Here is a 26,506-nt window from a genome sequence, read left to right as displayed (position 1 = left end):
TGACTTTTTACCCTGCTCTGTTGATTTAGGTGAAAACCGCTTGCTGTGAACCAGTGGAGTATCTTTCCCAGGTTTCATTTAAATTCATGTTTGATGGGAGAGGGAATCCTGGGACACTCCACATGTTGTCTACAATATTGCCAGAGTAAATCACTGTAACATTCGGGCCAAGGGGGGATGCTTCGTGTGGACCAGAATCTGCCTTTGAAGTGTGATCAGATTTGCATTTGAAAAATTTGTTGGTCACTCTTCAATCAGACATTTTAAATGGACCCCTACAACAATGTAAACAATATTTTATGGGATTTTATTTTTCATAATTGTGCTCAGCCATACTGTTTGCAGGTGAGGTTGTTGCCCTATTCTGCCTTTTATGGAAAAAGTTTCACACTTTTATTGAATTGCTGTGTATTGTATGCAGATACTGTATCTGCAATATCTCATTACAAGTCATTGTTGTGTTAAGTAAAACTGCATGACATCTGCAAAATGGTGCGTTGTTTTAATCAAATATTTGTTAGGCGGAATGGCTTTGTAACTCTAAAGTGTTTGGTTAGCCCATTTATTATTGTTTGTGCTTTTATAGTTGGTTGTTTAATTTACAGCAAACTGGTGGGGACCGAACTGACAGCTTTTAATTTTGACCCTTAGTCTCACATGGCCTACCAAAATACGTGTTTGTTTTTTTTTTTTACTTTTAGCTATTGCATTACAGAAATGAAAGTAAAATGCAAATCGGGTAGACTTGCTGTACTATATCTTGTTCAAATCATTTCAGATTTTCTTTTTCCTCTCTTACCACACCACCCCACTTTAAGTACACTAGTTGTGCAGCCATTGCAAGATACTCCTGAACGCCCACCCTCTTTCACATAAAGCCTGTTTTAGAGTCCCCAAAACCCCGGGTTAGAGGAGAATGTGTAAACTCCAAATGAGTAATTACTGGGTATGGAATTCAAACCCTGAATGCTGTATCAGTCTGAGGCAGTGAATCTAACATTAAACCCCTAAGCAGTTAAATGCTAAAATATTTTTCTAAGGTTAACAATTTGCTTAATTGAGGAGAGCATTTTAGTAAAAGCCTACCATATTGTTAAAGCACTGTTGAACTATTGCATTTCAAGTGATTCTTTCTTGTTTTTTTCTATTTAAGTTACATTGGGACTTCCTTTTTTTTTTTTTCTTTCTCACCGTGTTACGGTATGTGAGATAGAACAGTACCGTTTCATTAAGATAAGAAGACATGCTAGCCATGTAGTATAATTTATCACAGTAGACTGTGTACTAAGCGGTGACATCTCATCTGCTATCAACCTAAACAAAGTTATCGGAGATTTTGGAATTTTGTTCATCCAAGGTTTCTAATAAAGATTTTTATTCTCAAAAGATCTAAGCAGATTTTTTTTTCTTCTTAAAACATGTAACCCAATTTAAGATGGTACCTGACAGCATCGCTCACAATTAGCCTTCGTGACTCGAGTCTGAGTCAATAAAGATGCATGTCTGACTGTGTTCCACACAAATTAAGGAATCGTACATACATTTATTGCAGCATTCTTTAAGTTTCAGGATACTGCCCATGTCTTTATTTTAACTAGAAAGTATAATGGTGAAGGAAGATTAGGAATCTTGCGTAGGTGTCTTTTAGCAGAGTCTTTTATGAAGTAAAAATGTTTGAGACACAGTTGGTCAAAGAATGCAAATGTTGTTGATTGTATACATCTCTAAAGTTTAAAATAATTAATGAATTATGTATATTTGACACTGTTTACTTTAATGATACTGCGGTGGTCTGGCACCTTGCCCGGGGTTTGTTCCTGCCTTGTGCCCTGTGTTGGCTGGGATTGGCTCCAGCACACCCCCTTGGCCCTGTGTTAGGATATATCGGGCTAGATAGTGACTGACTGACTTTAACGATGGCAGAAATTTATTATTGCCTTGTAATGATGAACTTGACAACAACTTCTTGGCCATCGTGCATCTCGCAGGCTGATACCATCTTCTAGGGGAGCTTTAACAGGTGTAATTTAACACTGTATCAATATAATTTTGCTAGTGCCCAACCAGACCTTCAACTTTTCCGCTAGAGCTTTAATAGCACCTATGAAGTCTGAGAGTATTAAACATTAATTCAGTTAATCTGTATATTGCTCCTGGAGCAACAGTATTTCGATTTATTTGAAACGTCTAGCCTTATTAATTATTGACTTGATTTGATCATTGTGTTTTATTTTAATTTCTTAACCTTGTACGTGCACACTTACCCCTCTGAACCTAATATCCCGAAATCAGATGGTACTCTCCAGTCCTGGGCAAGTGATGCAGTTCGATTTGCTTCCTTGGCTCCTTTCACACGAAAGATTCTGTCAGCACTGTGCAGTGGTTTGGACAGTTAAGTACTTGCAGTTTCAAGAGTTGAAAATAAAAAGAAACGGACCAATGTTTGCTAGACCTGAAACATTACTGCCAAATAAAGGCAGCCTGACTCAACATTTGAAAACTTCGTTGAGCTACGCCGTGTTTTCAGATGGCAAGAATTACAACTAGTTTGTGTCTATGGATCCATCTCTCTCTATCTATCTATTTTTTTTTATTATTATTAAAACATGCCTATCCTATTTAAGCAGGGTCTTGGGGAAGCTGGGACCTTTCCTAGCATGCTTTGGGCACAAGGCATCAAATAGCCTCTTGTCAGGGTGACTGTTGACTAAATAATAAACATTTACAAAAGTAATTGTTAATTTAAGGAGTTATTGAAAGACATTTGTTCATAAACAGAAGCAATAAGCTTAATACACTTGGCTTATTAAGTACAATTTTTTTTTTTCTCATTTGTTTTTGAAAATGTAGAATTATTCTTTCCAATACGTACTGTACTCATTCCATAATCTGTATCAGCCCATTGTGTTCATTAAGTACTTGCTGTCAGTGTCACAGTATTAGCTGTTGAAAATTGATTTTTGTGTGTTTCTTTCAATTATGGGCTTTTTTCTTATTAGAATACTTGAATGGTTTTGCATTTGGCTTTGCTGCAGGTCAACAGCGGAGAGGAGGTGTCAAGTTAAATGAAATGTAGACTTGTAAATAAAACAAGATTGGGGGAAATGTTTCTGCAAGTTGGGCTGGATTGAATTAAAAGCAAAAAAAAAATGAAATTTGTGTCATTTCATGCAAATATTTGTTTTACATAAAGATTTTGGGAAGGGTTTTTAATATGTATACACTAATTGTTTGAAGTTAGTCTTTTAAAAGTTGCCATGGCAGCATGGCTTCTGGTATTAGTTTAGTATTTCCTTAAAAGGGAATTAAGTGTGATTTATAGCTTTAAGCCTTTATAGACCGAGGGTGTCTAATTCTGTACCATATTCCTTATAAATACTATGTATTAAAAACTTCTGGTTAAGAGTAAACGGAAGAGTTGAGGAGAAATGGATGTTTTTTTTTTTGTGTATGCCTTCACAAATGATGGTGGTGTCAATCGCATTTGTTGTTAAAATTAAATATCCGCTTTCACATCAGTCTAGTTTGCTTGAGGTGATCTTGCTGGATGTGTAATTACGAGGTTAAGGGAAAGGCGTGATACAAGGACATTTCCTTAGGGTAGTCACGGACTCTATAGTTATTTTGCTGCCACTTTCAGTACGTCTAACATAAGATTCTTTCCTAATAGTGTAGTTTTTTTAATGTCAAACTAAGAATAGAGGTTTTGTGTTTTTTTTGTATTGATTGTCTGGGCAAAGCACTGGTAGTTGCTGACATTTATGAGAACTTTTGCCGTAAAACGTGCTGTCTTTTCAGTCATTTTGAGCTGATCTTCTGTAGTCTGTTTAACTAATTTACATGAATTTTAAAAATGTAATTGTTTTTGTGGGCTTCTTTCAAGAGGGCTGAGGCCGTCCCACTGTCCAAATATGTCATGTGAACTAATTTTGTAGGGAATGCTGGCATTTCAAATCCAATAAACTGGTATTTCATTGAGTTGTTTCCTGCCTTCTGCTGTTACAGTAAGAATAGCTTTCTGTAATATATAATTTACAAAATAGCTAAATGTCTCAGACGAACCAACACCATATAGCATTATAAACATGAAACAATGTTTGGAGCCTTTAAAATTGATATAAACAGAACCAAGACCCTGTTTTAGTCCCTTTTTCCATGTCTGAAAGAGTCTGTGCCAGTAACCTTTATTGTTGGCTCATAACCCTTCAACACTAAGAGTAAGTATTTGGCTTGTCCTTAACTTGTAGATTGGTGTGCTGAGCACCACATGTTCAGCAAGTGACCTCAACTTGTACAGAAGGTATGGTGGTGTGGTTTGTCCATTTGCTTGCCTGGTGGCAGTGTGTTTCTACATCTCACATCTTCCTAATTGCTGTCATTTTAATTTGTCTAATTGACTCCGTTAATTGGCATCTTCAGACAAGTTCAAAGTACTCAGCCTTTTATGAAGATGCTTTTTATTTCTTCAGTGTGAACTTCATAGACAGGGAGTAAAGTAAAACTGTGTCATAGTGAGCCATCTGTGTAATTTAGTGCTGTTAATGGACAGCATGAATATAAACAAGAGGATGAAACTGGCGGTCTTACTGTAATGAAAGAGGCTTACTAGCATTCACATCTTGTTGTGCACTTATGGAAATGCATTGTGGTTTGTTTGTGTTTTTTAATACTGCATACCATTATTTTGTACACCTAAGTCACCCACAATTAATGTACCAATAATGTTGAATGAAATAAGGTTAGCATATCAGAATCTCACCATTACTATCTTTTCCAATTCTTTTTTTCCTTCCCTTTTCGAATCCCCTTAGATACAGATGGTTCCTGACCCTAATAAATGTTTAATTATGAAACCTGTCCAACTATCTGCAGGCTAATTTCCACTACCATTTAATTCTTAAACTTTCTTTGATTTTACATTTTGATTGTGTCATTCATGCATCATTGGATGTTAGAGAGTCATTATGGCTCACTGTAGCAACTACTGGGGTTGATTGTATGTGGCCAAGGTTACTAATGCAGCTTACTATGGCGGGTGTGAACAACCAGAAGAGTTGTGGGGTGTTTTTTGAAATTGAGAACAAGCATGCAGAGTGACATCTTGAGAACGAGTGTACCGGGTTGCAGTGATTCATGTTGAGATGGGTTTGTCATAGCTGCCTTAAGTATGTTTCTGTCTTTGTGCAGTTTTGGAGTCTTGGCTATGGTAATGCACAGATAGATCAGTTTGGCCAGCTGTGGAGTTTTGTGGCCACTTCAATTGTGTGTTATTTCTGTTCAGTAGAAAGACAGTTGCATCTGTTTGTAATCTTAGGAAATGCAGTAGGTCAGGGCAATATGGCCAAAAATATTTATCACGATATATATTTGAACATTTGCGATAACGATATGATTGACACGAGACAAAATACTTTACAACCCCTCATCTTTATTAGTGCAAAAAAAACCCTTCAATTTATTTTCACTTAAACAAGCAGCTGTTTTTATGTGCATTAAAGCTATATAAAAATTTAACAGTGCAAATGCAAATTCCTTGCTAACAGTTTAACCAAAAGGAATTTCCAGTGGAAATGGGCTGACATATCCCCAGCATAACCATGTATAATATCCACAAAACTTAAAAAGAGTTGCTTTGCAACATAAAACATAACATAAAATTCAAGCCTAGAGTGTCCATAGTCCCACTCAGTGTGTTGGTTATAGTCTCCGCTATGCAGTCATTCATATTACGGGTTGATACAAAACTAACTCTGACCTCTTTAGTGACCTGGCAGACATATTTAATGTAAATAATTAATTGTTTTACATCTGAGATATCTGTGGTTTCATCACACAGAATACTGAAAAACTATTTTTCAGTATGTTGGATTTTATTTCTGATGCTAAGACATCCAGCAGCTCTTGCATTATTGTTTCAGAGGCGTAATGTGCATTTTTACCAACATTAAGACTTTTGAGTGGTAAAGGGAGAGCCTGTTGGATATTTAATTCACACTTGCACTACGGCAGGTACGCATTCTCGACATTTCTACATTATTCTCGCCGTTTATCTTGAGATTAAATTCGACATGTTGACTTTATTCTCGTAGTTTGTCATTAAAGTAGAACATCATAAACTAAACTTTATCTTAAAATGAATGTTTAACTTACTAGATTTTTTTCAAACCCCCGTCATAAATTTATGTAGCAAGATGTCTACTTTATTCTCGTCATAAGCGTCAAGATTAAAGTTGAAATGTCGAGAATAAAGTCAACATCTCAACTTGATTCTCGACATATAGTTTTTTTTCTTCACTTTGTCTGTATTTTTTTTTTTTTTCTTCACCGTGGCCCAATATATATATATACGCTTCCGTACAAAACCCTCAGCAATTCGGTGACAAAACTTTTGCTCAGGACACAGTGTGTGCTGCAAGGGTTTCTGCACACTTTTTGCAATATGGACGCAGGTCCAAATATGAGCAAATATAAGAACGGCAGATGGGGTCACTTTAAACAGGAACCACAGTGAGTGCTACAAGGATTTTTGCACACAGAACACACCTAATGCTTAAGCAACTGTATGTGTATATATTGGTTTGCTATGTACAGACTGCGCAGACGTTGAGAACAGAGATATCACATCCTGACGCCTTTTTTGTGATATCTGACAGGCTGGTTTCACTAGACTTTTTTTTTTAATCGGACCTCCTCTTGCCCACCCACCTCCACATCCTCTTTGCTTGTAAACTGCCGCTTCACTCCCGCTATTAGCATGTACAGCCCCCTCTCGTCAGTCCTCCTCTCCATACTCCTTGCAACTGTATTAAGCTGCTACACCCCCACAATTAGCATGTACAGCCCGCTCTCGAAACCCCTCCTCCCTATTGTCTTTGCTTGTGAACTCTAATCTGCCTCGACACCCGCTATTAGCTTTAGCAGTATTTGCCCAACCGCCCGCTCGTCCCTTGCCATCTCTGCAGATCATTAGATCTGCCTGTGCCTGCAGATCTGCGGCTGTCATCTCACAATGTCCTGCGAGATGACAGCCGGGCGCTGAACTAAATTAGTCGGGCGGAGCGCCCGGCTAAAAGACGCTAGGGAGAACACTGCTTTAACAGCTTTGTTGTACTCCAAGTGCTTCTGCTTCAAATGATGAAATAGGTTTGTGGTGTTTCCTCCCTTCGCCACGACGGCCCGCTTGCATGTTCTGCAAAAAATTGTGCTTTGTTGGGTATCTGACGGGCAAAAACCAAACCAGTTCCACACCGCTGAAGTTGCACCATTTTTACATCTGTTTCATTCAACGGTCCACTTTCGCCCTTCTCATTCTCCATCGCCACCATGCTTTTTCCGCCATGTGCGTATGAAAACAAAGGCACTGCACATGCACGTTTTACCCATATTCTATCGCGATATTTCATTTTTCTTATCATTGCATAACATTGTACCGGTATTACCGTGAAAGGTATAACATGGCACAGCCCTAAAATGCGGTGATCTGAGTTTCAAGTTAGACTTTAAGAACTCTGCGAGTCTGCACAAAAATGATACAATAGTTCAGATTTGCTGATATTTTTTAAAATGTTGACGTTTAGGCCAGTTAGTCCATTAGAGAGGTATTAGCCCCATTTCAGGAGTCGTTTTTGTCAACCGTTGAATTATGGTGGTGAATCAATGTATCCCGAAGGTTGCTGGTTCGAATCCCCTTCACTGCCAAAAAAGATGCTACTCTGCTGGGCCCTTGAGCAAGGTTCTTAACCTTCAATTGCTCCAGGGACGCTGTACAATGGCTGACCCTGCGCTCTGACCCCAAGGGGTACGTGAAAACTAACAAATTCTTAATACAAGAAATTGTAGAAGGCAAAATTTAAAAAAAAAAAAAAAAAAAGAACAAAGAATCTTGTTGAGTCTGAGGAAATGACGAGAAGCTGCGAGAATCTGTATTATCTCGGAGTAAACTGACGGCATGTGGTTGCAGAAGAAGGTTTGGGTCCGACAGTTTTGGAAAGATTTTCAGATCGCCCATTTATCCATCCATCTGTACTGGTCCCGCTTATCCACTTATTGGTTGTCTGAACCAGTGCCTTTCCTGTTTCTCAATTTGTAGTCCTCAATTCAAATTAAGTCTTTTATTGGGAGTTAGGAAGAAATAGTCTTGTGGGTGTTGGAAGAATGGTTGATAGCTGGGCTTCAGTGATTCTTCAGGAGCAGCCAGGAGGTAGCATTAACTACTATATCACAGCGGCCTAAGAGTTGACAACCCATCGGGAAAAGGGTATTAGTTAAGCCATTGTTAATGTACATCCACAAAACATCAAGATCCTTTTTTCAGTATCAAATTAAATATTTTAATAGATCTGTGCGGTAAGATGTCTCGCTAATGAGCATGGCATAAACATAACTTTTTCATTTGGCCAAGTGTCCATCTGTGCTCCATTCATTAACGTAGCCCACATACACCTTCAGCGATGTTTTCCCCTAGATCTTTTTTTACTCATCAGAAATTTAATTATAGCACATTGCTCAGTAGCTACTCAGTTTGACAAATGGTACAGCAATGTCACTTGTGGGAGGAAGATAAACTAGAAATGAAGAGACAGGAAGTATAAACTTCTACTCTGTGCCACCAACAATGTTTTAGGTGTTAAATTATTGTAATTATTAAAAAAGCTGTGGCACATTTATTTATTTTTTTTTTTTTGAGTGATCTTCAAAGAACACTGTATTTCAATAATTAGATTCTGTACTTTTTATCTTTCGTACAATACATAATTCCTGCCAAACAAATGATACATTGTGGAAGTGTGATAAAAGCAAAATTTTAGATTTTGAGGAAGGAGGTTACCAAAAATAGACAAAGTTGTTGGGGAAATAATATACAATGAATACTTGGTAGCAAGAATACACCGTTTCCTTATTGTTGTGTCCCCTGTCTGTAGTTTCTATAATCCTAAAATACACTTTCGACATTCTTAGCAAGTTTTAATTCCCTGTTAATAATGCACTTAAAAAATCACAGATTTGAGATGGATGGCTGTGATAGCAATCTGCTGGCTGTGCCTGCACAGACCTCCCCCAGATGTGGCAGAGCTTAAAAGAGTGAGCCGCCTACTTGAAGTAAGGATAGCCAGCACAAGATCATATGTTAGATCTAACAGATGCAGCCAGATGGTATCTGGTTGTTTTTCAAAGACCCATTACTTGCAACATGCTTCAAGAAAAGTGAAGAACTTGGCTAATGACGTTCACATCGCTGCTTTGATGTGCCTACCTGACGTGCTTTCCAAATGCAGAGACTATGTACATTGCAGGGTTACTGAATCATTGCCATATGTCTGTCAACCTTGCTAAGATTCTGTAGTTTGTGTGGGGTTTTTTATTTATTTGTTTGTTTATTTATTTAGGCGCTATTTTTGAATTTCAAATGGTCCAGGTACGTTTTCAGGAATCAATCCCTTGGTGTTCTACTTGTATTTTTACTTTTGTGATTGAGACTGCTCTGAAGTGTGCTGTATGTATAAATAAATAATGTTAAAACAATGCACAACAACTTATTGTTCGTGCAATCGCTCTAGTTCAAGATTTTTTAGGTTTTGGTCCCTCGGGCAGGCGGGAATATTGATGTATAGTTAACCTTTTCCACTATGTGGTTGATTCGGCTGCCTCTGCTCAGAGTTATGAAATGTCTGCTGTTTTTACTTGTATAGTGTGACAGAAGTGCAAAGAACGTTCTAGGTGTTGAAGACTTTTTTTTTTTTCCTTATTTGAGTAAAACTAACCCAATCTCTCATATTCTCAATCTTCGCATGTGTATTGCTGCTTTATTTTATATAGTTGAAATTTATTTTTGATGACAGGTGACTGCTCCTACCATTTCTTTTTGACCACCTGTGTACTTTGCTTCTCATAGCACTTCCTTTTGGTGATTTGTATACAGCCTCCAAATTAAAGGATCCTGCTTGCACTGGTAGTCTGCAGGCCATTATTAGTGGATCGGTTATGTCCAAATTTAGTCGGGACGCTTCGTGAGCAGACTTCGTAGTGACTGGACTGTTTAAACTTGTACCTAAAGTAGTTGGTGTGTTTTTATAAAGAAGGTTATCCTGTTTAGATTGGTACCTGTCTATCTTGAACATGCAGCCTGCAGTTTACAGTTCTTTTATCCACTTCATGTGATGGTGGTCTACCTAGGGGCAGGTTCATCATTTTTTTTTTTTTTTTCCTTTCCTTTGGTGACTATAGTGTATATAATATAATCACTCATTTATGTAAAGTGGAGATTCCTTTTTTTTTTCTTCTTCTTTTAATTGTTTTTTTTTTTCTATTTTACCAGAACATTGTGTCTAAGTATGGCTCCCAGTTTAAAGGAAACTCTCAGCATGATGCCTTAGAATTCCTGCTGTGGCTGCTAGACAAAGTTCATGAAGATATCACATCTGCACCTAGCAGCATCAGTAAGATGAGACCGCCTGGAAAGGTAAGTGGAGACTGTTCACATTCCTCGAACAAGAAGGTTTGTGGCATTTTGTAGCTCAGAAGCCACTACGTACTATTGGAAACCTTTGGCGTTGGAAGGGCACACAAAAATGCTACTTCTGTCCTCGGCCTAGCTGACATTATATTGGCAAAGGCCATCTTTTTTTGCCTTATCTCTAAATGAGGAAAAAGGGTCTCTCTCTTAAATCTTGGAGAAAAACGTTTAAAGTAGCCTATAGAGAGTGACAGGTATAGACAGAAATAGATATAGATGTATGTATATTTTGCTGTTACCTAATTAAGACATGGGCAAAACCATCAGGCTTTTAAATAAAAAATGATTGATTGGATAAAAACTAGCCTAGTGAGATGGACAATTTTGACTTTGGTTCTTTTTTCATCCTTTCATTAGTAGCGTATTAATGTGTGTGTCACATTTTTATCTCTTCATACAGTAGTAATAAGGAATAATTACTATTCTGTTTTATCTACTAAATTGGACTTTAGTGGTGGGCATCACTACTGTGTTACCACAAAGTAAAGGTGAGATTAATAAATGTGACAAATTACCTCGTACCTGGCTTAAACAGAAACTCGGTTGCTATCGAAAGAGTTAGGAGTGTGTCAATGATTGTTTTGGATAAAATGAAAATATATTACTCTTCCGCCTAGTACTACTTATGGCGTTGGGGGAAATTTTTTTATTTTAAAATGCTTTGCATAAATGTTGAAGGCTTTTTTTTTTGTGTCCGAATGTTCCATGGTACCAAATATTCCCATATCACATAGCATAGGGTCTGTAATTTCACCTAGAACTCCAGAAATAAGCCTGTTTAGATCCACCTGTCTGTCAGCAGCAGAGGTGTCATGTCTGCCACCCTTTTTCTGGAACTGTGTGGTTCATCTTTCAATTTCTTTAAGGGGAATTAGACTGAACACCTTTCCTGTGGTGAGTTGACATTGGATTTGTACAATCCAACACCTTTTAAAATGCATTCAAAACCACAGTCTCTGTCTTTAGTCAGACATGTTAGCTTTTATATTGCACCCTGCATGCCAAATCATGTCTGTATGCAAGTTTTCTCTGGCCCCAAGTCATCACCCTCTAATTTTTTTTTTTTTTTTTTCTCAATTATATACAGTTCATTCTGTATAGTCTAAACTTTGGACATTTGTAAAATAGGCACATGCAGAGAGTTTGAATTTTTTTTCTAACTGTAACTCTATCTAAATGCAAAAGACTTTAGTTATTGTCACTTTTATCCCATTCTGAATTAGTTGTGGGGGAAAAAAAATAAATTATTTGCATTTGCTTTGAGATAATAATCTGAATTTCTGCCCAATCAGCTGTAACTTGTAATTGCTATTGCTTGAGTCATCCATTTGAATGAGTGAGTTAAAAATGATAGCAAAATTAATCCTGTTTTAATGTAGCAACTTGCATTACTCAAAAAATAAAGGACTGGAGACTTAATATTAATGTACACTTGGCCATTCCATTGTTCAAACAGTTTCTAACCAGCCCATTCTACAAAAGTGCCAAAATGTTAATTTTAAAATAAATGTATTAATTTAGTGCTTCAAAACATTCACATTGGCCGGACATTCATTTGTTCAGCTCATAATGCTTTGAAGCATAAGGCAGACCACACTATGTTCTTAAAAATGTTAACAAAATTGCATAATTGCTGATACATCTAGTTAGTAGAGTCGTTTAAATAGATACTTCAGTTAGCAATCACTAAATTTTTAGTGTTTTTTGTTTTTAAAGTAGTGTTTGTTAGAGTGACAACTAAAATGTGATGAGTGCACTTGATTAGTAGAGGAGAGAATGACGTGTGTCTCCAGTTTGGAGTAATTACTACAGGTAAAATCGGTCCAGCTCCAGGTAGGATTTTCTCCTTGAAATGCTCAAAAGCTGTACTTAAAAGAAAGGTGACAAGCACTCTTGCATTTTCAATCAAAGTAAACACCTGCCCCACACAGTATTGGCTGTTCCACTACAAATTCTGCTCTATCAAAGTTTTGGACCGCACAATTTCACCATGTCTGTGTTGTTTGTTAGCTCCTCGGTGGGTAGGGATATAATCAATAAGTGTCAGTCTCATTGACACTGTCAACCAACCTTTGATATTCTTTGCCAAAACATGACTATGACAGTTGCAGCCAATAGAAATTACTATTTTGCATTCAATAGCATTATCACTAGCAAGCTTTGATAAAATGCAGGTAATGTACTCTGTTAATACCTCCACACCTATGAAGGCTTCATAGGGAAGTGCTTGTTGCTCAAACTTGTTGAGTTAGTGATTTTTAGCTTTCTTTCAGCACTTAAGCTTTTCTGTCTCAAGCCTCAATGTGGTGGATAATATTCATTGAAAGTGCCTTATTTTTGAAGATAATGGCACCCCTTGCATTATACTTTTGTCTCATTGCATATCAGAAAGGTCTTCTGAGCATTTCCAAATGATAGCATTGAAAAGACCTAATTTCCATGATGGTTTATGTATCAATTTCTCTTGTCCAGGTTAATCAATAAAAACTACATGAATGGTTTCAACCTCTGTGTTTTCAACAGAAAAAATACTTTAAATGATTAAGCAAACTTGGTTGGAATGAGTGAATTATGAAAGAACAATTCCTTCACAATCCCTTACCTTTTATCAGTGTAAATCTTAACAGGTTTGAATAAACTATGTGTGTGGTTTATGAACGGGTGGAGTCTGTCAAAGCCTATGAGACTTGTAGGGAGCTATCTGTAGAAACTAGCACTGATAAGAACAAGAGTGTAGAAGGTAGAAATGTATCAGGAATGCAACAGCTGGCTTGTGTTAGTGCACTGGATGCTTAAGTGCCCAAGCATTCTGCTTCTTCCCCACTGAGAATGGTGAAAGATATAAGTGAAGATTTTCACTCCATGCTTTTCGTCACTCCAGAGTAGGTAAAGTTGCTTGTATGGTGGTGCCTGATAATCCTGACCTTGTATAGTGAATCATTAAATCTGAGTTTATGAACCGTAATTATCCAGCAGGTTAGAGTGCTATTTGATTGGGTTGTTTGATCTCAGTAAACGCAGAAACCCAAGGATGTTTTATTCTTTCTCTGCCCCAGTTAACTGTCACTACCTACTGGTCAATGATTAACGTCCTAGGAAAACCAGAATCAAGGTTTTCTCACTAGGATGACATCACCACTCATTGTTCCAAGTAGTTTACTAGTTAAATGATGCGTCTGTGTGGAAATTCACTCTTGGTGGTTGACAGCAGTCTGCATGGTTGCTTCTGCACTAAAGTATATTTCCTTTGTTTTTGTCTATATTGAAATTCTGAATCAAAGTGATGAGGATGTTATTTAGATACTGCCTATCCTAAATTTCTGAAGATTTTACAAACACAGAACATAATCCAGACCTCCTGCGTTCAGGTTTGTGTAATTGCTGTCTTATCCTGTTTGACATCTGTGTTAATGTACTGTCTTCCAACAAGGTTTTCCCTTTGCAAAAGATGGCTGTGTGTATAAAGATTTTTGCACTAAATATAACATGAAACTGGGTTTTTAGGTTTGCATGCATTCAGTTATTCTGTATTGTAAATTCCTGGAAGCTAATAGTTTAAACAAATGCATTCGTAAAAATAACCCAGTAAATGGGGTCAGTGTCGGAAGGCTGTGTAATTTGTTGGGAAGTTTTTATTTAGAATTTGTGAATATTCTACCTTATGAAATATTTCTAGACAAACTTTTCTTTCTGAAAGCCACCTTCATATATTATTCAGTTCTGTCTATTTAAGTATCCTATGAATTACTGCACTTAAGCAGGTTTCTGTTTGTGTGCCTCCTGAATAAATGATAGAAGACTTTTAACCTTTTGACCTATTAGTGTGAGGTAGGATTCTTGTGCACTACCCCAAACAACCTCCGCCCCCCACGATCAAACCCATCGCATAAACTCCGTGCTCTACTAAGCAGGAGGTGGGATTTTGAAATGGCAGTTATCCATTCTTTTCTGCAAATTTCTGTGGTGTACATCTCCAGACCCGGCTTTCTTGGAAGACCTCGCTTGTTTATCCTAGTCTGTTGTTTCTGCAGTAACTCGAGACTAGCTTGTGTTTTTGCCAGATGTTCAACAGAAAATCTTTATTGGAAATAAACTTCTTTCTTACATATACTTTTTTTATACAGTTATTTCAACCTCTTTTAACCCAGTTTAATCCCTTTCATTCATTTTTGTTTTATTTGGAAAAACTTTCATGCATAGATGAAGTAAATGTGACCTATATTTTGAGAACTTGACATTTCAACTATGATGCAACACAGATTTGCTATTTATGATTAGAAAAAAAAATCAATGGAACTCGATCACTGTTCCTAAAAAATATGATTGACCTTTTCCTCGTCACACAAGATTTCTTATTTTAAGAAAATTCTTTGAAGTGGAAAGCAAAAAGGTATATTAAAAAGCAATGTTATGTGCTGTGTGTGTATGTGTGTGTGTTTTTTCATATTTTTCTCAAAAAGAAAAACATGTGAGATGTAAACAGAACAGTTCCAAAGCCAAACCAAAAAAACTGGATCCAAATGCTACTGCATTTTTTGATAATGAAAGTTCCAGAATACTCGGTTTTCATTACTAAAGTATTGTGCATTGCTCGTTTTACTCGTGGCTTATTACCAGCTGAGCACATTGCTCTCTTTACTAGTGGTACTGAACACAGTAGCTGTGAAGTGCTCATGAGCATTTCAGGTAGCAATCAGGTTCCGAAGATTCCTACTTGGCTCACTTTGAGAGTAGCTTCCTTAATTCAGAGTTTGTCCTGTTTGCATACACTCCCCCACGAATCCCCCCAATAACTGAGCTTGCTAAACAAATCATTTGACAAGCATTTTGTTGTCTGAGGGTGTTTTAGAATATGCACTATAAATACATGCCCAAGTCTGTTATGTTTGGATCACTTGCATCAGAGTCTTGCATGTAGTCAACATATTGTGTTATATACTTGATCAGACAAGTTTACAACTTTGTTTAACAAAAGCACACTTGATAAAGACTGTTAAATGAATACACATTTTCTTTTTGTTTGAATGCAACGCTTTAAATGGAAAGCAATGTCTCCAGCTAATGTCTCATAAACCACTAGGCCCCACCATTATTCATCAGTATGAGATTTATTTTTAGATTGTCACTTAACATCTACAAATAACTTTTAGGAATTACCTATTACCTTTTTCAGAGTGGGTAGCTTGTATTTCCATTCATGAAATGGCAGCCTTCGGTCCAGGAAGAGAACAGTTTTTAATTGCACTTAACAATATGCTTGTTTGTGGCTAGACTACGTATGGAAATATCTAACAAACATTTTAATATTTGAATTTTTTTTTCCAGTTAAATCGAGCTGAGCATGCCAGTTAACCAAACAGATATTTTTGGTGATGCAAGAGGATAACTGCAAACGTTTGGGGGGTGGTTGGGGTTGGCAACAACCCAGAGTTCATGAAAGTACTGACCTCTTTAAAGCCAGTGTCAGGGCAAGACCCAGGGTGCTGGATCTATAAAGTGGCACCAATAATCATTGCACCACCATGCCACAACATTCAAATCATGTTTATTATCAAGGTTTTGACATGGGATATGGCCAGATTGTGTTTAACAAAGTGCTAGGGTTCATTACACCCCAAAACATGCCCAGTATCAATTGGCATGTTGGAGATTTCTTTGAAAAAGCTTGCTGGAACTGGATCAATTAGATACAGTGGACAATGTTAGTTTAGTTATTACTTTTTATGACAGTCAAGTAGGCTTACTGTATTTTAGCAAATAAGTTTAAATCTCTGTGTTCACTATCTTGTGGTTCGTCTAGGTTTGTTCTTGTGGTCAGTGTTAAAATGTCTTTCTGAACAGATTAAAATATTAATTTGGTAGTATGAGCCTTCAGTATTTCATGGACTAAAACTTGAAATAACCATTCACTATTTTCACTCAGTTTTACAACTCTATGTTGAGTTTTCAGGCAGCTTGAGTATTCCATAATACTTGTAATTCCTGTTTATTGTTAACAACAACAATTTATAGTGGTAATATTATAAGAACTATTCAAATAAACAAACAATACCCTGTATGTAATGTATCAATTAAAGTAAACATAATAGTATATAAGTTGTATGCTATCATAATAACGTTTAACTTACAATTTTTATACATTTAAAACAAGTTTTCAGGTGCTGTTATGTCCTCCAGTTCCTTCATTTCACATTAAAATTGCTTACCTTATTCTTTGCATTGCCAGTTGTATTAGAATAGGTACTACAGTAAGAGTGACTTAATAATTAGCAAAGGTTAAGATGGTTCCAGCATCAAAAAAATCTTAAAAACCCTGTGCTTTAGTCATGTTAATAGACGTTCTTATGTTAAAGAAAATTCACTAAGGATCTGATATGCCAGTATCTTGGATCCAAGTCACAAAAGTGTTAAGCTTCTTTGAAATAACTAGATCTAATGTGTGACCTTCCCTTTGTGTATTATCTGGTCAGTATATTGATTGTACTTGGGAGTTTAGAAAAATCCATACATTCTAAAGCATTGGGATTAGAACTGTTATTTACATAAGTAGCATACTATTAGATAATTATCACAACTACTTATTACAGATAATAAATCTGACAATTTGTGATAATGAGATGTTATTTTGATAGACGACAAATGTTAAAACTGATTGTGGCACTCTCGTAGTAATGATGACAAGATATTTAAAAGACGGTGCCTCTGGATTGGCAGACCGGGGTGGTGGTCCCCCTCTTTAAGAAGGGGGACTAGAGGGTGTATTCCAACTACAGAGGGATCACACTCCTCAGCCTCACTGGAAAAGTCTAATCGGGAGTTCTGGAGAGGAGGGTCCGTCGGATAGTTGAACCTCGGATTCTGGAGGAACAGTGTGGTTTTCATCCTGGTTGTGCAACAGTGGACCAGCTCTACACCTTTAGCAGAGTCCTGGAGGGTGCATGGGAGTTTGCCCAACCAGTCTACATGTGTTTTGTGGACTTGGAAAAGGCGTTCGACTGTGTCCCTCGGGGAATCCTGTGGGGGGTGCTCCGGTAGTATGGGGTACCGGACCCCCTGATAAGGGCTGTTTGGTCCCTGTACAACCCGTGTCGGAGCTTGGTCTGCATTGCCAGCAGTAAGTCGAACCCGTTTCCAGTGAGAGTTGGACTCCGCCAGGGCTGCCCTTTGTCATCGATTCTGTTCATAACTTTTATGGACAGAATTTCTAGGCGCAGCCAGGGTGTTGAGGGAGTCTGGTTTGGTGGACTCAGGATTGGGTCACTACTTTTTGCAGATGATGATGTCCTGTTTGCTTCATCAGGCCGTGATCTTCAGCTCTCTCTGGATCGGTTTGCAGCCGAGTGTGAAGTGGCCGGGATGGGAATCGGCACCTCCAAATCCGAGACAATGGTCCTCAGCCGGAAAAGGGTGGAGTGCCCTCTCAGGGTTGGAGGCGAGATCCTTCCCCAAGTGGAGGAGTTCAAGTATCTCGGGGTCTTGTTCACGAGTGAGGGAAGAATGGAGCATGAGATCGATGGGCGGATTGGTGCTGCGTCCGCAGTGATGCGGGCTCTGCATCAGTCTGTCGTGGTGAAAAAGGAGCTGAGCCGTAAGGCAAAGCTCTCAGTTTACCAGTCGATCTACGTTCCTACCCTCACCTATGGTCATGAGCTCTGGGTAGTGACTGAAAGAACGAGATCGCGATTACAAGTGGCTAAAATGAGTTTCCTCTGCAGGGTGTCTGGGCTTTCCCTTAAAGATAGGGTGAGAAGCTCGGAGTAGAGCCGCTGCTCCTCCGCATCGAGAGGAGTTAGATGAGGTTGCTCGGGCATCTGATCAGGATACCTCCTGGACGCCTCCCTGGTGAGGTGTTCCAGGCACGTCCAACAGGGAGGAGGCCCTGGGGAAGACCCAGGACACGCTGGAGGGATTGTCTCCCAGCTGGCCTGGGAATGCCTTATGATTCTCCTGGGAGAGCTAAAAGAAGTGGCCGGGGGGAGGGAAGTCTGGGCCTCTCTGCTCAAGCTGCTGCCCCCGCCACCTGACCTTGGATAAGCAGAAGATGGATGGATGGATATTTGAAAGATGAGAAGCTGGTGAGTGTGTCATCTTTTGAAGTTTACACAGCTAGAGAAGATATTCACTCCGCCGCCACCTCTCTTCCCTTGACGTACTAAGTAAGGGGGAAAATTTTAATCAGGGGGTGCTGTTTCAGTTTAAATTTACAGACCTGTCGCTACTTAGCCACATTTCACACAATAAAAACTATTTTTGTATCCATGATGATAAGATACTTGAGTAAAAGGTCATCCTTTTTAAAGCTGAAATATTAACTAAGGCCATATTGAGGATTTTGCGAGGAATTGGCTGCACAGAGACTTAAGAACCACTTGAGTTACTGATAGTCATTAACATTAATACCATACTGTCTGTGCCTTTTTTTACTAAATCTCTATAATTTGTTTTTGTGTTCTGGAGTTTCATTTTGTAATGTTGATGCCCCATTCTCATTGCAACAATTTCACCTTTGGAACCTTAAAAAAGCCTGATTGGTAAATCCACAGTTTGTACCTTTTTAATAGGCTGAATTACCTTTATCATATTTGGCACAACGTTTTGGTGCAGAATCTCCTGGAGTGCATACCATCCCACCTGAAGTGCAGTCTCTTTCAGAGATGGTCTTAGCTGTTGGTTGTCAATGAAGTCAAAATTGTTTCCCTTGCAGAAGGATCTAAACAGTTGTGCAAGACTGTGTCGGCTATAGTCCTTATCCTATTTTGTTCATGACCTGCCAAGGTCTGGAGTTAAAGACCTTAACAAGAGAGACCCTCTCATTGATTTCTTGTGCACACTCAGTACTTCTGATTGGTGAAAGCAGATGTCGTTCATGCCTGCTTGTGGCACTTTAGTCAAAATGATTCCTGCACCTGTGCTTCACAATAACTGACAAAACCTTTCTTGCTATTATTCATAACCCAGGCACAAGGGATGCAAGACACACACGTATTGTGCTGAAATGTCAAACATAAAGTTCTGAACAATATACAGTAGATGCCAATGATATGAGCAGTCTGCAGAGAATGTAGTAGAGCTCTGGCCCAAACTGATTAATCCGAGGAGGTAGGTCTGAGCAGCATATACATTTTCTGCCTTTGGTGCTACTGCTGCAGATTGCGGTTTGGGGGACATGGGGTTGACATCTAATAGTTAGTAACAGAAACTAAAGCATAGTGTAATGTAGTCTGCAAATGGAATTTCACTTGTAATAGTCTCCTTAGTTGTGAGAGAGGCTAACTGAATTGTCGTCTCCATTGTCTGAAGTTCATCACCTTTGCGCTGAAGTTTAGAGTGACTGCTCCTCTGTTAGGCACTCTACATCATCTTGGAATGCTAATGACCTTCCATCCAATAAATAAATCCAATGTAGCACTTGACCTCGGCTGTTCATGAATCTTTTATTTTTATTTTTTTTTATTTTTTAAAACTACATGTAAACAAATTAATGTTCATGGAATTTTGATTCACCTTTCTGAATATATTACCTGGGGTTGCTTGGGAATAATAGATATCTCCGGTATTTGATTAAATTTGCTTGTTTGAAACAGATGCCATCTAGTTTTGCCCCAATAGGGCATTCCTCAAGCGCCATTAAAAAAAAAACAAAAAAAACCCGGTTCTGAAATTATAGAATCCAATTAATAATGGTTATTTTTTTCTTTTCTTCCTTAAGTTTGATACTAGACAATTGCTTTACAGAGGGGACATGGGCAAATAATAATTGAGCATTTAAATGTGGATTGTTTTAACCAATAGATTCAGTCTGTATCCTCCACAAAGTGTAAGTAACTTAATACTGTAATGTTCACCAAGTGCCTGTGAATTATTATTTGAGTGAGTAGTGTTTTTGTAGAGTCTTTATATCTGAGAAAGGCTTTTGTCAAAGAACTTGCTCATGTTTAATACAGGATTGATTGTGCTTTTGTTTGGCTATGAAACGTTTCCCTTTCTTCAGTTATGCACTTGTTATTCCCTGTCCAGAGCATTGAATGGAATGGAATCTTTTAGTGCTACGTATTACTGTGCTTCTTCGTGACATCCTTCTTTTACTTTTCTTTGTTTATGCATGGCTGCCCACCATTGGGAAGCTTTACAATCTTGTGCCGTATTTTGACTGAAGCATCTAGAGGATGAGATGAATGATTTACTTTCCCCAAGGAGGCCCAGCTCTTGAAATATAAAGTGCTTCTGCCATAATTGTGGAGAACATAAAACGGATCGATTGGACAGGAATGACATCCGTCGGTGAAATGTTCTTTTAAAAAAAAAAAAGTTCAAGCAAGTGTGATGCTCAGCGGAACGTGTGCCCCAAAGCAAAACTCCTTACTTCGGCTGTTTAGCTGTTTCAGCAGGCAGCAGATTTACAGTGTGGGTTATGCCCTATATTCATTGGCATTCTGCCGTGTCTGCTCCGTTTATTTGCCGACCAGTCTTTCCACTGACTGGGGCTGTGGGTCAAGGGGATACCTCATTCTACTTGTCTTTACCAATATTTTCTTATGTGTAGTGTCTAAGCTCTGTAGGATGCTTTCTGCAGCGTTTCTGTTTTGTTCCTTCTGCTGCTTGGCCACTCCCCAACCCCTCACATTAACTTTTGACTTGACTCTGCCTGTTTTTATTAGGTTTTAACTTTTAATTTACTCCCGTTTGTTGTTCTACATGATTTCCTAATTAGTCCAGAACATTTGGTGTTTTTTTTTTTTTTGGACCTTGCTTCTTTACTAAGGACTACCTTTTGAGATCTTGTTACATGCTGATGCTAATTTTTGGTATTCTGAAGGAAGCGCATCACTATAGCCTAATTTAAAACTACCAGCAGCAGTGTTGGAGATAATCCAGCATCTCTTATTTAGCATCTCTCTCTTGCATTGTTGAAATTATCAGCAAGCAACCTCAAGTTGTAGGGAAGGGTTAGTTAAGAGGAATTATTGTAACCTATTAGATAATGCGCACTGAGAATAGACCAGGCTGTGTTTCTTTGTGCATTTTAATGGAAACTACTAACGCACGATCATTGTAATTTAGTCAACATGCTGTTTAAAAGGTTTAGTGCTGTACATCTAAATTTTTTCTTCTCTATTAGGGTGTGTTGAAAATTAGTCCTAGATAGTCTTTGGGGGGGAAAAAAGTTTTTTTGCTGTATAACATTTTTTAGGTAATCTGACCTCTTCTAAATTTAAAGAAGAGTATTTTTTTTTCTTCCAAAATGACTGACAACAGAACAGCATGTCCCAGAATGCTTTTCAGAACATTTTGAAATATTTAAGTGTCATAAAAAAATCTGATTCAGTTCCTCTGTCATTAAATGGTGGTTGTCATGTTTAAATATTTACAGATATCCTAATTCTGTCCGAGTTATTCAGCTCCTCCTTTGTGCATTTTTCTTTCACGGTGTAAGAGTTGGCTGGCAAAACCTGAGCAGTTGTGGTGAGGGGGTGAGGTTCACGTAAACAATATACTGCAGCTCTAGTTGCAAGGTAAAGGATGTGTATATGAAAGCAGATTTTTCAAGGCTTATTTTAGCTCAAAGGAGAATCTGGCTGAACTGCTGTCACAGTATGTTGACAGTGCATGGAATATCAGTTTATACTGGCAGCTTTGGCCGTGAACGCATCCATGTAAAAAAATAAATACAAAAGTGGATGTCCAGTAAGAAGATGGTTGAGGATTTCTGAGGTTGGTGCCCAATTTTTAATTCTAATTTATCCACAGATGTTTGCCAGCTTTTCCTTTGTGCATCTTTTCATTTCCTATATACACCATCAGCAAGTGCAAGCTGATAAATGCCAAACTTTTTTTTGGATCATTTTGAAGGTGTTTGTTTGCAGACAGTTCTGTAGATTGGCATGCTTCAAGTAATAACCTTTGCCAGCAGCAGGCACCCTTTCAAAATGCTGTGTATTGGAGGCTGAGCTGTTGCTGATCTGTTTGTGTGTTTACCCTCTTAATTGGTTAAAATTCCAGTTGACATGCAAATATTATTTATATAAATTTATTCCCTAAGGTACCTACCCCTGATGTTTCAACTAATGGCCTTTATTTTGTTTTACATTCTCTTTGTCTATTAAACAGTTGCCATAGCATCTTTTGTATTTTGATGCTAGTGGCCTCTGATTTATTTTGATTAATAAACATCACATCTAGGATTGTTTTTTTTGTGTGCGTCTAACACTATTTGTGAAATCCTACTGGAATTTGTTCCATATTGTTTAGTTATTATCAAAAATGGATTAGGACCCTGCCCTTAGTGCAATGACCCACTCATTTGTGTCTTTTGTATGGCAAATGTTTGTTTTGTACAATCGGATAATTGATAGTGTTGCACAAGCACTTCTATTCCCTCTTTTGCAAAAGCCACAATGTTGATTTTGCACCCCTGATTTCTTAATTTTTGTGATTTACTGACTTTGCTTGTTTTTAATTTGCTGTAGAGCAGCATATTGTGCTGGATTCCTTCAATGTATGCAGGCATCATTGGTGGAAAGATGTGCCTAACAACATCAATTTCAGTGCTTTATTCCCCCTTAACTTTTTAAAAATATTTTTATTCTAAGTTTTAATTCCCTTTGTTTTATATTGTTGTATATGTTTTTCACTTTACTTCCCTAGTATTTTCCATTCATTTTGAATTATACTTACTATGCGTGAAAATCAGGACACCTCTAAAATTAGTACAGAATTAGTGGGATCCCTCATTTCGCCAGGACTTAATGACAAACTAACTTTTAAAGCTCTCCCTTCATCTTCTCTAATGGCAGCTTTTTCTCACCTGCTCTCGCCTTGTCTTACACCTGTCATGCATTTCTTCCCTCCTTCCCCTCCTGTATATGTTACCTGCTTCTTCTTTATTTCTGTGAAAATATCCTTCAACCATTTTATCTGTAATATTATGCCTCCCAAATTTTTTTTTTTTTTTTAGTAAAGACATTGTTTTCCCTTTTTTGTGCTGTTTGCATCTTTTTAGAAGTGGTTTTTTTTTTTTTTTTAACCAAATGTTCTGTTTTATTTGTTTTACATTCAAAGAATCTTTCACTTGTTTTTATTTAAAAATTCTTGACTTATCCTTAATGCATTCTAGAGACCATTATAAATAATTATTTAGCATCTTATGGTTTTATACATTTGTGTCTTTGTAGTGGGCAAATCGATCTCAGAATTGCTACTAAAGCAACCCAGATGATTTTATTGGCTAACATCCTCCCCTCCTTAATTTTGTTCACGCACATTTTACCTGGTATTAGTTTACAGTATCTGTAGCTCCAGCTGCTTGTATTACTGATTTATGATAGACTATGGCTGTGCCAAGCTCAATTAGCAAATATTTCAACAAGGAGCCAAGATTTGAAGAGGAAAGCTCTACCTTCTCTCAGGCATAGTATTACATAGAATGAGTTCTCACAACTAGGGTTGTAAGAAGTGTGGAATTCTCAGATTAATTTGTTATCCCCGTAGAAACATATTTGATTTGACGCTGTTTTTGCCAGGTGTTTGGGCTTCAGTCTTTTAACTGAATAAGCCCAACCTTTTTTTGTACTGCAATTCCTCTTAATTTTCAATTGTTCACAGGATGCCCTCATTATTAATAGACGTGCATTGTATCAAGTTACAAGAGAATCTTGTTTTAATATGGGAAAATACAGGTGGATAAATTGGTGGCTAAGGAGAAATTAACTCGCCAATTTGTCTATACTTTGGCCTCAAGTTAAAATACCGGCTGATGGTCATAATCAAAAAAGTGATTGTGGAGCAACTAGAGGTAAAATATGAGGACTAAACTTTAGAACTAAGTTGCATTGCAACACTGCTAATTGCACACTCTCTTGAGGGGCACTTGCTATTACAGTATATGCACTGACGAGCCTACACAAAGTTGGCTGGAAAGTAAGTTGTAGAATTCTGTCAAAGAAACAAATGACCACCCAGTATCTGTCAAGATTGAGAAGGGGAATTGTGAAGAGGCTGAAATACAGTACATCCAGTAGAACATCCATGTGAAATTAGGCTTTTTTTTTTTTTTTCTTTTCTTTTGGCTTTTGGGAAGGCTGAAGCAACAGTCAACCTTGGAATAGAGCAATGAGCAAAAGCAGAGTATGGGAAAGGTGCTATATAAATAAAATTATTATTACAAACCGGATTCCAAAAAAGTTGGGACACTAAACAAATTGTGAATAAAAACTGAATGCAGTAATGTGGAGATGGCAAATGTCAATATTTTATTTGTAATAGAACGTAGATGACAGATCAAACGTTTAATCCGAGTAAATGTATCATTTTAAAGGAAAAATATGTTGATTCAAAATTTCACGGTGTCAACAAATCCCAAAAAAGTTGGGACAAGTAGCAATAAGAGGCTGGAAAAAGTAAATTTGAGCATAACGAAGAGCTGGAAGACCAATAAACACTAATTAGGTCAATTGGCAACATGATTGGGTATAAAAAGAGCTTCTCAGAGTGGCAGTGTCTCCCAGAAGCCAAGATGGATAGAGGATCACCAATTTCCACAATGTTGCACAGAAAGATAGTGGAGCAATATCAGAAAGGTGTTACCCAGCGAAAAATTGCAAAGACTTTGCATCTATCATCATCAACTGTGCATAACATCATCCGAAGATTCAGAGAATCTGGAACAATCTCTGTGTGTAAGGGTCAAGGCCGTAAAACCATACTGGAATCCCGTGATCTCCGGGCCCTTAAACGACACTGTACCACAACCAGGAATGCTACTGTAAAGGAAATCACAGAATGGGCTCAGGAATACTTCCAGAAACCATTGTCAGTGAACACAATCCACCGTGCCATCCGCCGTTGCCAGCTGAAATTCTACAGTGCAAAGAAGAAGCCATTTCTAAGCAAGATCCACAAGCTCAGGCGTTGTCACTGGGCCAGGGATCATTTAAAATGGAGTGTGGCAAAATGGAAGACTGTTCTGTGGTCAGACGAGTCACGATTCAAAGTTCTTTTTGGAAATAATAATAATACATTACATTTATATAGCGCTTTTTTATCAGTTACTCAAAGCGCTCAGCAATTGCAGGTTAAGGGCCTTGCTGAAGGGCCCAACAGAGCTGAGTCCCTTTATGGCATTTTACGAGATTCGAACCGGCAACCTTCCGATTGCCAGTGCAGATCTCTAGCCTCCGAGCCACCACTCCGCCTAGGGACGCCATATCATCCGGACCAAAGAGGACAAGGACAACCCAAGTTGTTATCAACGCTCAGTTCAGAAGCCTGCATCTTTGATGGTATGGGGTTGCATGAGTAGGTGTGGCATGGGCAACTTGCATGTCTGGAAAGGCACCATCAATGCAGAAAAATTATATTCAGGTTCTAGAACAACATATGCTCCCATCCAGACGTCATCTCTTTCAGGGAAGACCCTGCATTTTTCAACAAGATAATGCCAGACCACATTCTGCATCAATCACAACATCATGGCTGTGTAGGAGAAGGATCCGGGTACTGAAATGGCTAGTCTGCAGTCCAGATCTTTCACCTATAGAGAACATTTGGCGCATCATAAAGAGGAATAAATAAATGTTTGATTCTGTGCACTTAGTACATCCTCTGAACACGGTTTTTAGTATAGCTGGCAATATTGTTATCTATCGGGTGAAGCCAGAATAAATGTGTGCTTGTATTTTTGACCAAAAAATAATACACTTTAAATACCAGATGGACAGTATACAGCCTTTGTAGCAATTTGTGTTAATAGGTCTATATTGATCTGTATTGTTTGCAATTTTTTCTGTTTTAACCTTATATTTTGTTAAAAGTACAGTCATGGCCGAAAATTATTGCCACCCCTGGAATTTTCCCAGAAAATGCACAATTTCTCCCAGAAAAATGCTGAAATTACAAATGTTTTGGTATACACATACAGTGGTGTGAAAAACTATTTGCCCCCTTCCTGATTTCTTATTCTTTTGCATGTTTGTCACACAATGTTTCTGATCATCA

At 38.0% G+C, this 26,506-nt stretch overlaps 1 protein-coding gene across 1 annotated transcript in view; it reads left to right on the top strand.

Annotated features, from left to right (window-relative positions):
* The window catches only part of usp43a (ubiquitin specific peptidase 43a), a 131,972-nt gene that overhangs the window by 3,656 nt on the left and 101,810 nt on the right, over positions 1-26,506 (top strand). Inside the window, exon 2 of the mRNA XM_039740751.1 lies at positions 10,316-10,459. Within this exon, the coding sequence (XP_039596685.1) occupies positions 10,316-10,459 (144 nt within the window). The remainder of the gene's footprint in view (positions 1-10,315; positions 10,460-26,506) is intronic.

This window comes from Polypterus senegalus, chromosome 17, assembly GCF_016835505.1.
Source record: "Polypterus senegalus isolate Bchr_013 chromosome 17, ASM1683550v1, whole genome shotgun sequence".
In the NCBI taxonomy this organism is placed as follows: domain Eukaryota; kingdom Metazoa; phylum Chordata; class Cladistia; order Polypteriformes; family Polypteridae; genus Polypterus; species Polypterus senegalus.
Note: the sequence above shows the minus strand (reverse complement) of the source record. Positions and strands in the feature narration are given on the sequence as shown.